Source organism: Rhinichthys klamathensis, unplaced genomic scaffold (assembly GCF_029890125.1).
Source record: "Rhinichthys klamathensis goyatoka isolate OS25496 unplaced genomic scaffold, OSU_Roscu_1.1 h1tg000020l_1, whole genome shotgun sequence".
Classification (NCBI taxonomy): Eukaryota; Metazoa; Chordata; class Actinopteri; order Cypriniformes; family Leuciscidae; genus Rhinichthys; species Rhinichthys klamathensis.
Genome location: NW_026606571.1, coordinates 2,059,515 through 2,074,632, shown reverse-complemented (window position 1 = coordinate 2,074,632; position 15,118 = coordinate 2,059,515). Strand labels below are relative to the sequence as shown.

Here is a 15,118-nt window from a genome sequence, read left to right as displayed (position 1 = left end):
TGTCTCCACGATCTGCTTTTGAAGAAGTATTGTAGTATCGGGTTACAGTGCATTCTAACAGTTGCAGTTCTTGACGCCTCTGTCTCAACATACTATACTACGCCACGTACATACACATCACACGTTAATGCAGATGTGGGACACTGCGATTTACAAAAGCTCATTATTTGCATGTGCTTTAAAGCGTTGCCGGTTAAACATTTCATTCGCATGCTGATGCACTGTTCTAACGTGTGCTTTTCTGAGCACATAGCATACACCCGAAGCGCAGGAACTGACAGCCTGTCAAACAGTGCCTGGTTACTGGACTAAATTATCTTTATGTCTAAAGTAAAAGCAAACATTTGAGAGAAAATCTGGTGCGTGTGTTTATATTAGATGCGTCACGTGCCGGTCTTAAAGCGACAGTAGCCTAATAGTAAACATACTGCCGCATGTCCTTGAAGGGATAGTTCACCAAAAAATTCTAATCCTGTCATTTATTTACTCACTCTAATGTTGTTCCAAACCTGTATTAATTTCTCTCTTGTGCTGAACACAAAAGAAGATATTTTGAAGAATGTGGGTAACTCATTTGTTGCTGGTCCCCATTGACTTCCATAGGAGAAAAAAAACTATACATTGGGCACCAGTAACTGTTTGGTTACCCACATTCTTCATAGTAACTTTTATTTTCAACAGTAGATAGAAACTTATTCAGATTTAAAACAACTTGAGAGAGTAAATTATGACCATTTTCATTTTTGGGGGAACTATTCCTTTAATGTTAATAAAACAACAAAACACAAAGAGAAAATCACTCACTGACTGAGAAGTTTTAATAGTAGCTTTAATAAGAATCAATGTATCATTTATAAAACTGTGAAGTCTATGTAGTGTTTTAATTTCATATTTGTTGATTTAATTACTTCAATGCTACTGCTAAATACACCTACTGTATCTGAAAAAATAAAGCACTATTTATTTCATTTGTATATTAAGTTGTGTAATGTGTATCTTTGTTCTTAATATTTTAATAACAAAGAAAATAATGACAAAGATTTTTATCGCCACTTTGGCCTAACTGTCTGCTATTCTTTTTTATTTTATATTTGGTTACCTAAAAATAGGGACATTGGTTTGGCTGTAATGCTCAGTCACTTGCAAAATAGTACAACCAACTTGAAAAAGAATCGTGATTAAAAAATCGTGATATGATATTTTTGCCATATCGCCCACCCCTACCGGACAGTATTGTTTCACATAGGGTACGGTTCTCTAACAGTTTTTTTTTTTTCAGTCTGACTGATGGTTGAGGACATGGCAGAGGGAACAAATATGTCTGTCTCATTTTTATAAGATAACAAGTGTTATCTATTTTTATATAGGGATGTTTGAAAGGGTAGTTTATGCCTGTGACGTGTTTATGTGTCTGTCTCTGTTAAACAGAGAAGGTTTTATTACAGTATTTTTTTTTTACATTTATATTATGTATTATCTCAGGACAGTGCAATACTCCTATATGGAGGTCATTATCTTTGTGTTTGTTTGTTGTAGGCTTATACTGTTCTTCGTTTACTGTACCTTCTCAATGTTTATTTATTGTGTGTAGTTTTGTTAGTTCTTCTTTTATGTTGACTTTAATGTTGACTCAATGAGCTTTGCTACAAAAATTCCTATGTACTTGTACTAGCTGTACTGGTACAAATGGCAAATAAAACTTCAACTCAACTCAAAGATTAATCTATATTTGATTTATAGCAAGGTTACAATTTTCACACACACAACCCTCCTTTTTTTTTTTCCTGCTGATCTGAAAAATGATCCGATCCGTGATTCAAAAACCATATGATCCGAAACCTGAGTTTTGTGATCCGTTGCACCCCTAATTCTTTGTATAATATTATGTCCTGCAAATGTGCCTACTGAAGGGTTTTTTTAAATGCTGTGAAATTTAGTTAAATTCTTTACCAACCATTTACATTTTGTCTTAGTTAAAACGTGTGTGTGTGTGTGTGTGAGAGGGAATGTGTTTGTTTGTAAAGAGCTGTTCTCTTGAAAGAGGGAGCCCATAAATCATTTGTCATCTTTGTTTAGTCATTTACACTGTTAATTTTCTCTTCCTATTTAAATCATCCTTTTTATTCAAATAATTTTTTGTTTGATTTGCATTATTTTCCTAATCATCATGTGCTTGTTTTGCTGTGTGCTGGTGTAGTGTTTTATTTTCTAAATGTACTGTTTTCATCTATTTATTATTATTGTTAAACATTAACAACACCTTCATTTCAAATGTAGATTGTTTTTTGTTGCTTTGTGCACCATTATATACATTGTAGAATTTGTATCAAATTCATTTGTGATTTTGTTTCATTTTTCCATGTTTTATTTCCATAATTAAGATTAGAACAGTTTCTATGATCTCTTTTTAAGATTTAAATGCTTATTCATGCAATTAATTATTCATGTACCTGCAATGTCTATTGTTTTCTATTTCATGTCTAAAGTCATGGCCCTTAAATGTAGGTCATAAACTGTTGTTGTGCCTGCATCCTACCCACGCACCTTTTTTTAGCTCACCTATTTTCCACGGCTGTGTGAACGAGCATCTGGCCGACCGCACGCCCTCTCCCACCTTCTCCACTAGTGATTCTGAGATTACCGAGCTGGCTGATGAGCGGCAGAGCGAGATGGAGGACTTCATGGATGATGAGGCTTTCGTGGATGACACCAGCTCAGATGCTGGGACCGAGGAGGGCTCTGACATCTTCAGTGATGGGCAGGACCCCTTCTATGACCGTTCCCCATGGTTCATCCTGGTGGGCAGGTTGGTGGTGGCCACTGCTCGGGGGAAGCCTGACAAATGAGGGCTGGAGAGAAAGAATGAGTGACAGAGACGGAGAGAGTTGTGTGGCTCAGTGTGCAGCTGTTAATTGGGGTCCATGATCTAAAGATAATTTATATACATTGAAAATGAAATAAACTGAATTATCTAGTCGTGCGAGAGAAACGGCTCACACGGCTATGCCAGATACCTCCTCCAGTTCTCCACAGCCTAGATTTAACCTCCATCTGTCTGGTTTGGTTTAACATTAGTGCTCTAAACATTAGCACACATTTGTTTGTTTTCATCCATTGTATTTATTTTAATCGGGCTGTCAATCGATTTAAATGTGTTAAAGTATTCAGTTTCTTTTTTAAGGCAAGAAAACTGCTTGTATTAGCAGTGCATTTTGAAGCAGTTTGATCAAAGAAACGCAAATGTACGATAATTCAATAATACAGCCACTTTCCCAGCACTTTAATAATCTTACATATGCACAGTTTCTTCCTGCTGCATTTGTATTTTCCTGGAGTTCACATTAACATTTTTATGAATGACGTGTTTTACTTGTGGTTAATATTGCTCTTAAATTTTACCCTACAAGAATGCAAATGAACATTGTTAAACATCCCGTCTGGGTTTATTAATTAATTATCCGTCAAAAATGTCTTTCTCCATTGACTGTGAGACACTTGAACACTGAATGTTCAGATCAGTTTTTAGAAGTCACACAAAAACTGAAAAATGTCATCATGTCAAATTAAATAAATGTCCTAATGGCTTTAAAAATAATTGTACATTTAAAACACATTTTTTATTAATCACACCCTTTAACACATTAACCTTTTGATTTACAGCCCTAATTTCTTCATTTTTGTAACTTATTTATTACGTATATATATATATATATATATATATATATATATATATATATATATATATATATATATATATATATATATATATATAAATAAATTGTTGAATTGTTTTCATTTCTTTTTGATTTCATTTTTATCTGTATTCTTTTTTCCTTTAATTTTCAAATTCATTCAGTGCACTGATAAACTGTTATTTATCAGTCAGTTGTACGAGAGAAGGATAGAGGAGGATGGCAACATAGTCTGGATGGATGCAGAGGCGCAGATGGACCTGCGTCATCGTGACTTCACTGATGCGCTACAGTGATAGCTCTCCTCCATCTTGGCCTTGAGGCTGCCCACGGGGGGAGGAGGAGCTCTCTGACTGCAAACAGCTCCTGAAATTCAGACTATGTGTGCCCCCTAGCCTCTGAAAATATAAAATATTCTGAAACATTCTCTCTTGCAATAAGCCAATGCCATATTTTTTTGTTTTATGTGACCGTACAACATAATGTATGAATTGTTTGTTTGCCCTTTTTTTTCTTTGGCATTTAATTTCAAGGTTGGAGGGTTTGTTTTCTGTCTTTGTTATTTAGGGTCATATTCAGTGTCAGCTCTTAGTAAAAGTGTCTGACACATCATATCCATTATTCTCCAATGGTGTTAATCAGGGTAATGGAGATGAACCTGTGGCCCTGCAGTGAAAGGAAGTCACTGTGCATAACACTGCTAAGCTGTGCATCTCCTGTACCCTCCATACTAATACATTTGTTTTTTTTAAGGATGTTCTGAACGTGTGTGTGCATAAGACAGTCAGGCAACGACAGCTCTCAGGGCGGTACTATAATTGCTGTTCTTTTTCCTCCAGAGCCTTTGTGTACCTGAGTAACCTGCTGTACCCTGTTCCTCTGGTGCATCGTGTTGCTATAGTAACAGAGAAGGGAGATGTGCGAGGATTCCTGCGAGTGGGGGTCCAAGCCATCGCTGGTGAGCACTCTATATTAATAAATTAAGATTCTGCTCACATTTAACTAAGCATAGTTGATATCAATCTGATGTGCTTTATAAACATTAATTTACTTGATTACGGTAAGTTTTTCAACAGATCTGTGACACGTGTGTCCTTATTCTTTGGTATTTGTGTTTTTGTAGCAGACGAAGAGGCTCCTGATTATGGATCCGGTGTGCGTCAGTCGGGGACTGCTAAAATTTCCTTTGACAACGAGTATTTTAAAAAGGTACAAGCCAGTCCAGCAGTTGTGTTTTCCTGTTATTTTAACATGAGTGGATGTATACAAGAAAATATCAATAATTTGTCTAAATATCTCCCCACAAATGTCAAATACCCATACAGAGGAGGATTTAGACCCAATATGGTGGCTGCAGGAAAGGAAGTCCCACCTTCCTAAAAGTGTCAGTCACTATATTGACAAATCAATCATCTGGTCTGTTTATTCTAGAATGTAACACTAACCCTAACCCAAGATGCTAAAAATGTGTTTTTATTTAGTCTTTATTGAACTGAATAAGCAACATTTTATAGGATTTTATTGCTTATTTTGTGTATATTTTGCCAAGTAAGCTGAACAAACGGTTTTAAATATTACAGGCTCAGCCTATTCAAGTAGATGGGAGCTGAATCTTCATGCCTAGAAGATTACCAAGTTACCAAAATGGCAACTGTGTGATCCTAAGTTTTTTCATGGGATACATACTGTATAAAATTCACAGTTCATGTGTGTATATTATATTATATTTAGTGCTGTTAAAATTAATCGCATTCTGTAACACGTTAAGGTTGACAGCACTAATTATATTATATTATGTAAGGAACAATTAACTCAAGGCCATTGAATTATTAGAAAATAAAGCACACCTGAGGTGGTAATGCTGCCACGACGCCAAGCAGAGTTACACCTCGGTTGTGCATTATTTTCTAATAATTCAATGGACCGGAGTCAATTATTCTGCTTATACTACGGTTAGCACACCTCAAGACATTGTTCAGATGTTGTATTTCAAGGCAATTGTCAGGTTGTTGTCCTTAATACGCTCTTGTGTGTAGAACTAATCTCTTACACATCTCACCCCAAGCCTCCATTGCTAATTCCAAAACATAATTTTAGAGCTTGTTACGGTGGCTTGAGCCATTGATAGCAGACTAATCCAGTGATTAAAAGGGGGGTATAATGCCCTTTTCACAAGATGTAAAATAAATATCTGATGTCCCCAGAGTGTGTATGCGAAGGTTTAGCTCAAATTACCCCACAGATGTTTTTACATAGCATGTTAAAGTTGTCACTTTTTGAGGGTGAGCAAAAACGCACAATTTTTGTGCCTGTCCCTTTAAATGCAAATGAGCTGCATCTCCCGGCACAAAGGACGAAGAAAAAGCAATTGCAATTGCAATTTCAAGGCAAAAGCAATTGCCTTAAAAAGCAATTTCTTTAAAAGAAAATATCTCCCTTTGCTTTGAGCTTTGAGCGTTGTAACTTTGCAGATGTTGTTTGTTTAAACAGCAACATTACACACTAACTAAAGTTAGAAAAGTGAAATCCTAATCGACCACCGCTTTAATGCAGTTATTAGAGAGAGAGAGAGATTAAGCGTGTGTGAATTACCTCAGTCTGTGCGTCTCTCAACGGTGTTCGGCAGCACAGTCTCTAATAGCGAAACTGTAAGTTTATCTGCTTCAAGAACAGCGCCGTTATTACATCGCTAGCGAGAAATGTCATGTAGCTTTTAAGTTGCTAAACTATTTTAATGATAAAATCGTCAAAGCAGCAACACTTTCTGTGCGAGTGTGTGTCCATACTGAATTTGTGCATTTGAGTGGGAGAAATAGAGTATGTGCTTTCCACATATAATAAAACGTAATTTTGTGGCAAAAAACATGGAAATAATTTGTCATTTTTATCTTACTGTTTACTATATTTATTTTCTTGGTCAGTGTCGTTGTGGGTTTTGGTTCTTTTGCTGTTGTAGGCTGTAAGGAGGACCTTTGTATTGACTAAATCATTTGGCGAAGTGATATGGATATTTTGAGGCCTGTTTTTCACAAATTGCATATTTAAAATATTTAAAACTTTATAACCTATAATCACTAGCTTTCTCCACCAGTAAGCCGGTGTGTGGTGGGCGTTCTGGCGCAATATGGCTGCCGTCGCATCATCCAAGTGGATGCTGCACATTGGTGGTGGTTGAGGAGATTCCCCCCTTCTATGTAAAAGCGCTTTGAGTGCCTAGAAAAGCGCTATATAAATGTAATGAATGAATGAATGACAAAAAAAGACTACCGGTATTCATGTCTAGATTGATACTAAGAGATGGAATTTCAAACTGATACCCAGTTGAAGTTTAAAAATTGATCTTGTCACAAGAATGTCATTTGCACTAGTTTGTACATAGTTTGAGTTGTTTATGCTTATACTGAAAGACATTTTGATGATCGCTGCCTTTTCTTTCTTTCTCTCTTTTACTCCACCATCCAGAGTGATTTCTCCCCTGTGGTGATGACCCGCTCTGGCCTCTCTTTGGAAGAGCTGCGTATTGTGGAAGGTCAAGGTCAAAGTTCAGAGTTTATCACCCCTTCAGAGGAGATGAACAGAATAAATGACATGGGTGAGTGTGGATGCACAGGCCAGCTGGCAACCCCTGAGCTCTAAACAAAACCGTTCAGTCTGAGTGAAAGGAAATGCTTACACATCCAGACGATGCTGTTGTTTTCTGGTATGTCACATTTGATTTACACTGCATCAGTGTTCAGAAAGCTTTAGCAGGTTTTAACAGGTCAATATAAGTGATACAAAGACCATGGAAACAGATTTACAGATGTTGTTTATTAAAAGGATAGTTCACCCAAAAATGAAAATTAGCCCATGATCTACTCACCCTGAAGCCATCCTAGGTGTATATGACATTCTTCTTTCAGATGAATACAATCGGAGTTATATTAAAAAATATCCTGTCTCCAAGCTTTATAATGAGAATGAATGGCTGGAGAAAATTTGAAGACCGAAAAAGTGCATCCATCCATTATAAAACTAATCCATTTGGCGCCAGGGGGTTAATAAAGGCCTTCTGAAGTGAAGCCATGGGTTTGTGTAAGGAAAATACTCGTATTTAAAACTTTATAAACTATTATCACTAGCTTCCGACAGACGGCCGTACGCATCGATTTACGGTGGAAGACTAACCCCTGACCCGACGCACAGCGTAATGATGAACGCGGAAGCTCAGAGGAAAGAGCAAAACAAAACACAGTTTTGCCATAATTTTCATTTTTGGGGTAAACTAACCCTTTAAAACATCAAATAACTATCAACCTGCATTTTTTGCAGTTTATATTTATTTTTATAGAATTAGATGATTCTTCACTGTAGAAATAGTAGTAGTAAAAAAAACATAGTTGTTGACCAAGAAAAACTAAATCTACAATTTAATTCAACATCTAAGATTTTTAGATATATTTCTTAAATAGAACGGTAGATGGTTCTACACAGTAAAATATAATTACAGGGAATGCCCAAGGAAATCAGCCAACATCTACAATTTTACATTAACTGTGTATAGATCCATTTACATAAAACAGTCTAATATTATGTATATTTACACATGTGTTTTGTGTCTAAAAGACCTGAAGCTTGGGAACGTGGACACAAAACTGGGTGATGGTTTGGCAGAGCATCTGGAAGTGGGTAGTATTTTCACTTTCCGCGTCACCGTTCTGCAGGCGAGCAGCATCCCGCCCGAGTATGCAGACATCTTCTGCCAGTTCAAGTGAGTCAGCCTGTCTCCATAGCAACCCTTCTTTCCCGTCTCATTGGTCTTTTTCAGACAGAGCACACACACACACACACCTTCACATAAATCACGCAAACGCACAGTCACGCTTCTCTCAGTAATCCTGTCTCATGCTGCCAACAGCTTCCTCCATCGTCACGATGAGGCTTTCAGCACAGAGCCACTGAAGAACACAGGCAAAGGTGCCCCGCTGGGCTTTTACCACGTACAGAATGTAAGTGTTGAATGCAGTGAGAGAGAAGAGGTTTTAAGGAGGAAAATGAAAATTGTGATGGTATAAACACCCCAGAGTTGTTAATAGAGAGTACTCTCTCAAATATTTCATCAGGCTAGATGCTTATAATGAATTATGCTTCATTATTTAAGCATACTATCTATTTGCCTACTGTCTTTAGGCAAATATGAATGTGTTGCCAACTTATTTATGTGGTTTTCACATCCAGATCTCAGTGGAGGTGACAGAGTCCTTTATTGAGTACATAAAGACCAAGCCAGTTGTGTTTGAAGTGTTTGGCCATTACCAACAGCACCCACTGCACATTCATGGACAGGAACTTGTCAGGTAACAACCTGTTGTCCAGTTTTACATATTTGATAAATATTATCTTATTTTTATGTTTTGAGTGCATTTCAGGGACGTAAACACATTGATGGTGACTTCACATTTGTCTGATTTTTAAAGGAATGACATTTTAGAATTGTCAAATATCAAATTTATTTTATCTTCTATAGTTTTTACATTGCTGTAAGATTTGAGTTTGTCATATTAGTGTTATTTTAACATTATTTATATAAAATTATTGTATTTATTAATATGTTGAATTCGCTTTTATTTTTATATCTTAATTTTAATTTTAGTTTACATTTTAGTAGTTGTTTACGTTTTTTTTATTAGTATTTTTTTATTCATAATATTTTGTATTGTAACGCATTTATTTTTAATTTAACAAATTTTGCCTCAAGTCGATATTATTTCCCTTTGTCATTGACAGCATGCTGTTGACGGAGTTTGATTTGTGTTTAACCTAGAATATTCCTTTACTTATTTTATCAGCATATTTATTGTAATTATTGATTTACAAATATTTAATATTTGTTTATACAGCATATAGTAGCAGAAAATAAATGTTCCTACAATCCTAACTGTGTGGTTATGCCCTTGGTGCATTGATTAAAGCATACAGATTTATTATAGTTTTTCTTTTGCATGTCTGATTTAATTTTCTACTTCTCTTGTAGCCCTTCTCAGCCTTCCAGAAAGTACTACCCTCCACCTATGCCTCTATCTAAACCAGGTATGACTGCAACTGCTATATAACTCAAAAATTACATCTTCATTTGTCATCATGAAGAACATTACATTATTCATTAAGTCAGCTTGAAGGGTCTTAAATTTGCATAAGTAACAATTCCTTAAATAATCCTCGCCCAGAGCGTGTATGCTCCTCTATCTCCCCTCTAATTATTAGTGTAATTCATTACAAGATTCATTAAACTAGGAGCTACCTCAGTTTACAATGATGCTGTAATCTCTGGCTCTTTCGTTTGATACGGTTATCTCCTCTCAAAAGGGCTCTGTCTGGATCCCATTTATGCAGCAAGTCAGTTTGAAAGACGAAGCTGTCAGCCGTTCCTGTCCAGACTGTTTTTTTATTTTATTTTATTATTTTTATTATAAAGAACAAATCTCCCTTTGCGACCGAAAATAAAACAAAGGCTGCAGCCTTGAAGTGTCATCCATCCTGACGGCGTATTGATCTTCACCCCGAGCTGTCAGTCTTTTATATCGCGATATGAATCTAGAGGTACTACAGCTCAGCTGGAGATAATTGGAAAAGCTATGGTGCTCTTTGTGATTTATAGATTGTAGATGTCGTGTGTTCAAAAACCTAAATGTAACCTTAATGTAAACCGATATGTAAAAAATAGTACTACATATACAAAAAAATAGTAATACATATACAATCTCGTTCAAAGAACTGTTAAGATTGTTTCAAATCTCCAGGTGCCATTCAGGCATTTTTAAATACCTTATACAGTTCATATACAGATGCAAGGTACATATAGGGATTGGACAAAACGAATGTGAACACCTGGGAAATTGGTGATATTTCTTTATTAAGGTATTTTATTAAGGTTAGCTTCCAACCTTCTTAGAATTGATTCATACAACTTTTGAATATCATGACATTTGTCAATTGCTTCAGAGATGTTTGAAGGAGGGATTCTGCTTCTCACTCTAATATTTTTAATATTACACAAGAATATTTTTTGAATATTTAATATGAAATTAACTAATAATATATATTTTTTCTTTCTTTAGAATTAAGTTTGATGCAAAGATATTCATGAATGTAGCTTAAGTGTCCAAATTCTTTTTGGGGCCCCTACATTCTTTAGAATGTCCATTTCTCACATGTAACTCCCTCTTTATCTTTGTCATTTCAATTCACATCCTCACCTCTCTCTCCTGGGCTGTCCGCCCAGACCATGCACGTAAGATTGAGTTGATCAGGTACCTGATGAGCGGGTACGTGCACGGCCAAGTGTTGGACACGATCTCGGAGCATGCAAACGCATTGGCTTCCACGGCCGTCGCCAGTCTAGAGGAAGGGGTAGATGAGCTGTCCCACTTCCCCTTCCTCCCTACACCCAACAGCCCCATTCTCAGAGTGCCCAAACACGACGGTTGGTACAGAGCCTCAGAGGTGCAGAGTAGTTTAGATCGATAGAGTTTGGGTCTGTGCTGTGCTTTAATGTACTGTGGCCCTAGTGTAGCCCATCATCCCTACCCAATGACAGAATCCCAGTAGATGTTCTTTTAAATGTAGATATTCCTAATGCCGAAGATAAGCAATAAAAGCTTTTCCTTGAGCTGCTGTGTTTTCAAGTGTCACTCTCTCTTATTTTTTCTCCCTGGTTGATCTAGACTCCAGTGACAGCTGCTTCGTGTTTCCTTTTGTGTTACTTTAAAGCTGTAGTGTGAATTAAATCTTGTTAGGTGTTTTCCATATTCTCTTGCTAGCTTCCCTCAAGATTTTTTTCCCCACAAATGATGAACAGCTCACCAAGTTACACAAGTGTTTTTCCTCCATCTCTGTGCATAAGATTTACTGCAGCTTTTCCCCAGCGTGATTGACTCCAACCAAAAAATACAGAGCGCTGAAAGAATTCGAGTGCCACCCCTTAATTGAAGTTTTAGGAGCACATCAGCTGTATTGATTTTCCCGATGTAGTATAGAGTTTCTTGTGGCTGATTTTTTTTTTTAAAGTCTACATAATGACCCTCCTTTAAGCTGATGCTTTGTTTTCTCACATTACGTGACTCATGCTCATATTGTTTATCTGTCATGTTCAGCATTTTTTTTATAGAACTTAGTGAAAAAAAGAGGCTAGTTTAAATACATCAGCCATATGGTGCACCATATTCCTGCCCTATTAATAATTCACTTGCCTTGCAGTGCCAGCCACCAAACTGAACACCATTACTAAGTCCAACCTGGGTCAGTGTGTGAGCAAGTATGACCTGGTGGCTTGGTTCGAGATCAGTGAACTGGAGCCCACTGGAGAGTAAGTGAACCATTCTGACATCTACATACAGGCCCAACATTTCTGGTTAAAATGGTTTTACTCGGTTGTCTCAGTAAGCAGCATTTATAGAGAATTTGTATAGTTTAAAATGTTGCTCTAAAGGCTGTTTGCACATATAAATGATGTGTTGTTTATTGTAGGTATATCCCAGCAGTAGTTGATCACACAGGAGGTCTTCCCTGTCATGGCACGTACCTTTTGCACCAGGTATTTATTCTGGCTTTCACTAATATGAGTATAAATATTTGCTTTTTACAATTATTCGGTTACAATTCTTCTTTTGGTGTCAGTTTGCTTTTGTTTGATTAGTTTTATATATGTATATATACAGGGCCAAAAATGAACACTCACCAAGTGCTTGTAAAAATTGGCATTGGCGAGTATATGAAACGGTGTCAATCGCCAGTTGGCTGGTAACATTTTTTTTAATTCTAACAATGCGATATTGTAAGAACATGAATCACGACAGTTAACGGGCCAGTGCTGCATCGTCACGAAATTTTAAGCCTTTCCAATATAAATATTTAAGTGCATTACTCGCGTGCTGTGTAGAATGATTTCTGTGAAAGCGTGCGCCCAGAAAAGTCCCGTCTCAGACAGTGTGTGAATACTGAATTAAGCTCCGTTTGATGCCGCCTTGTGCTTAAACAGACAAATTCATACAAAATTGTCAAAAAATGCTCGTCTCTGTAAACCTAGTCGGTTATGTCTTAAGGGGACATAAACAGTTGAGAAAGATAATGCATGTGTATCATTATATTGGATCTGTGCATTCGGTCTTTAAGTGACAGCATCCTAATAATCCTGCTGCTGTTTGTATTTTTAATGTTAATCAAACAACAAAGACAAAAATCACCCTGCTCTTGACTGAATAACTTTTGTAACTTAAATAAGGATTAATCTAAGTTTAATGTATACAGTAAATACTATGCAGTGTTTTTTTTTTTTTCGATTTGATGACATGACTAAATTTCTCAGAAATAGAGAAATCTGAAATGTACATTATGGTGTAATGTTCTCTGTTTTTGCAAAAATTTTCTTAATGTTCTTAAGTCAAAAGTTAGTTTTAGACCCTATATATTATAAAATTAAGATAATTAATAATAAATTAAAAACATTCTATATATACAAAAATGCAACTGGATGAACAATATTGTACTGGAATAATGACAAAAAATAGGCCAGAAAAAAGCAACAACTGTATATTGTATATTATTATATAAATTATGATTGAACTTTGAATACTGTTATCAATGCATTACATTTTCATAGATGTCTGCATTGCAATGCACTCTGGTCTTGTGTTCTTCTGTCTCTACGTTCTATTAATATTAAATTCTTTCTCCATTTGCAGTCAGGAAATCTGTAGTTTAGCCTAAGGATCATGTTCATTGTCCTTAGCCAAGGACATATAAATGATTCAAATTGAGATTTCTTTTAGTAACCTGTGTTGCTTGTGTTTTCAGGGCATCCAACGTAGAATAACTGTCACTCTGATCCATGAGAAGGGCAGTGAGCTGCATTGGAAGGACGTCAGAGAGCTGGTTGTTGGTCAGTACAAATTTTGTTTCTGAAATCTTAAATAGAACATATAATTGTTATTAGCACAGCTGTAATGCTGTATTGACCAATCAGCAGCCAGGATCGTAAAACATCCGTTTTATGAAGTGTATTGTGAAGGCTACACCCATCTGACATCGGCTCATTGTGCCTGTTGTAGGTCGAATCAGGAATAAGCCAGAAGTGGATGATTCAGCTGCAGACGCAGTCCTGTCTCTCAACATTATCTCAGCTAAAAACTTGAAATCTTCCCACAACTCCAGCAGGTACGCTGTGTTCGCTCTCCACATTTGACAACCTAAGGACCTTTTCCCAGTAAAGGGCCTATTAAATCAAGTATTAAGCTCATTTATCTGTCTGCAGTCAGTGGCAGGTCTGCAAAGGGTCTGCAAATGCTCTACTCACCTAATGCAAATGCATCTACCTAACTGCTTATAATTCAGGAGAGCATGTTGAACATGAGTCACCGCTGGGAAAAATCCTGCAGGGATCAAGAGAGCCATCTAGTGGACCAAAAGAAAAACAGCAATTTAACCAATAAGCACAGTGCCCTGTACAGCTCTATTTATTTAGAAAATCTGCATGTTGTGTTCTTTTAATGATGCCAGTTTGCTTTATTCTCTCGTTTGCTCATTTATTTCCTTTGCCTGTTTAATCTGAATGCTGCTTTTTGTCTTTTGATTTGTAAATATTTCTGTTGCCTGACTGTTTCTGCTTGTTTTGTCTCTCTTTTTGTTCTCGTCCTTTTCCTGCTGCGGTTGGATTCTTGGTTTTGCTCAGCCTTTGTATTGATAGCGATATTGCTAGGTATCAGAACCACCTGATCATAAAGCATTTTTACCATCAAAGTGCTTTATGAGATGTTTGTGATCTGTAGGCGTAACAGTAGCAGACCTATGTACTGCATCTGTGTTAGTGTTTCTCTCTTAACTCATTCTACATAATAGTATGAATTAAGGTGAAGTATTACTGTTGAATGTGCAAAGAAAAAAAAAACTCAAAAAATTGCTATATTTAAATGCAAAATTAAAATTTTATTTTATTGGGCCTTACCCATTTAAACTTAAATATGGAAATTAGACATCACATTATTAAATTTAAACACATTTGCATATTAAGTGATTTAGACTCCACCTTTGTTTAAATGTAATCAACAGACAAAAACTCAAACCCTTTTGTCATATGGTTATTTAATGTATTATTTGCTTATATGTGCATGTACTGTAAGTGAACATACATTTCCCCTTTTTTAAGATAAAATGGCTCATTAAATTGGCCAAATTTATATATAATATGAGATTGATTATGTTTTCTTTGTCATTCTAAGAAAATAAATCTTTATTTAATAAAATGTATTAAATGTGTATATGTATATTTAATATATCTAAAAATATAATTTAAATTGTGTATAAGTTTTTTTCATTGCTTTTGCATGTAGTATCTCACCTTAAAACTATTAAATAGATGAGCTTTTGCCACCATATATCTTTTAAAAAACATC

The 15,118-nt window shown here is 36.1% G+C and overlaps 1 protein-coding gene across 12 annotated transcripts in view; it reads left to right on the top strand.

Moving 5' to 3' along the window:
- kif1b (kinesin family member 1B) overlaps positions 1 to 15,118 on the top strand; it is an 87,795-nt gene that overhangs the window by 64,663 nt on the left and 8,014 nt on the right. For 5 of the 12 annotated variants that reach the window (XM_056239443.1, XM_056239459.1, XM_056239467.1 and 2 more), the window contains 13 exons: positions 2,555 to 2,806; positions 4,532 to 4,650; positions 4,816 to 4,901; positions 7,155 to 7,284; positions 8,298 to 8,442; positions 8,590 to 8,680; positions 8,910 to 9,028; positions 9,706 to 9,761; positions 11,928 to 12,036; positions 12,198 to 12,264; positions 13,524 to 13,608; positions 13,778 to 13,883; positions 14,398 to 14,424. In XM_056239443.1, the coding sequence (XP_056095418.1) occupies positions 2,555 to 2,806; positions 4,532 to 4,650; positions 4,816 to 4,901; positions 7,155 to 7,284; positions 8,298 to 8,442; positions 8,590 to 8,680; positions 8,910 to 9,028; positions 9,706 to 9,761; positions 11,928 to 12,036; positions 12,198 to 12,264; positions 13,524 to 13,608; positions 13,778 to 13,883; positions 14,398 to 14,424 (1,392 nt within the window). The remainder of the gene's footprint in view (positions 1 to 2,554; positions 2,807 to 4,531; positions 4,651 to 4,815; positions 4,902 to 7,154; positions 7,285 to 8,297; positions 8,443 to 8,589; positions 8,681 to 8,909; positions 9,029 to 9,705; positions 9,762 to 11,927; positions 12,037 to 12,197; positions 12,265 to 13,523; positions 13,609 to 13,777; positions 13,884 to 14,397; positions 14,425 to 15,118) is intronic. The other 7 variants (XM_056239484.1, XM_056239539.1, XM_056239450.1 and 4 more) reach the window with 3 other exon arrangements.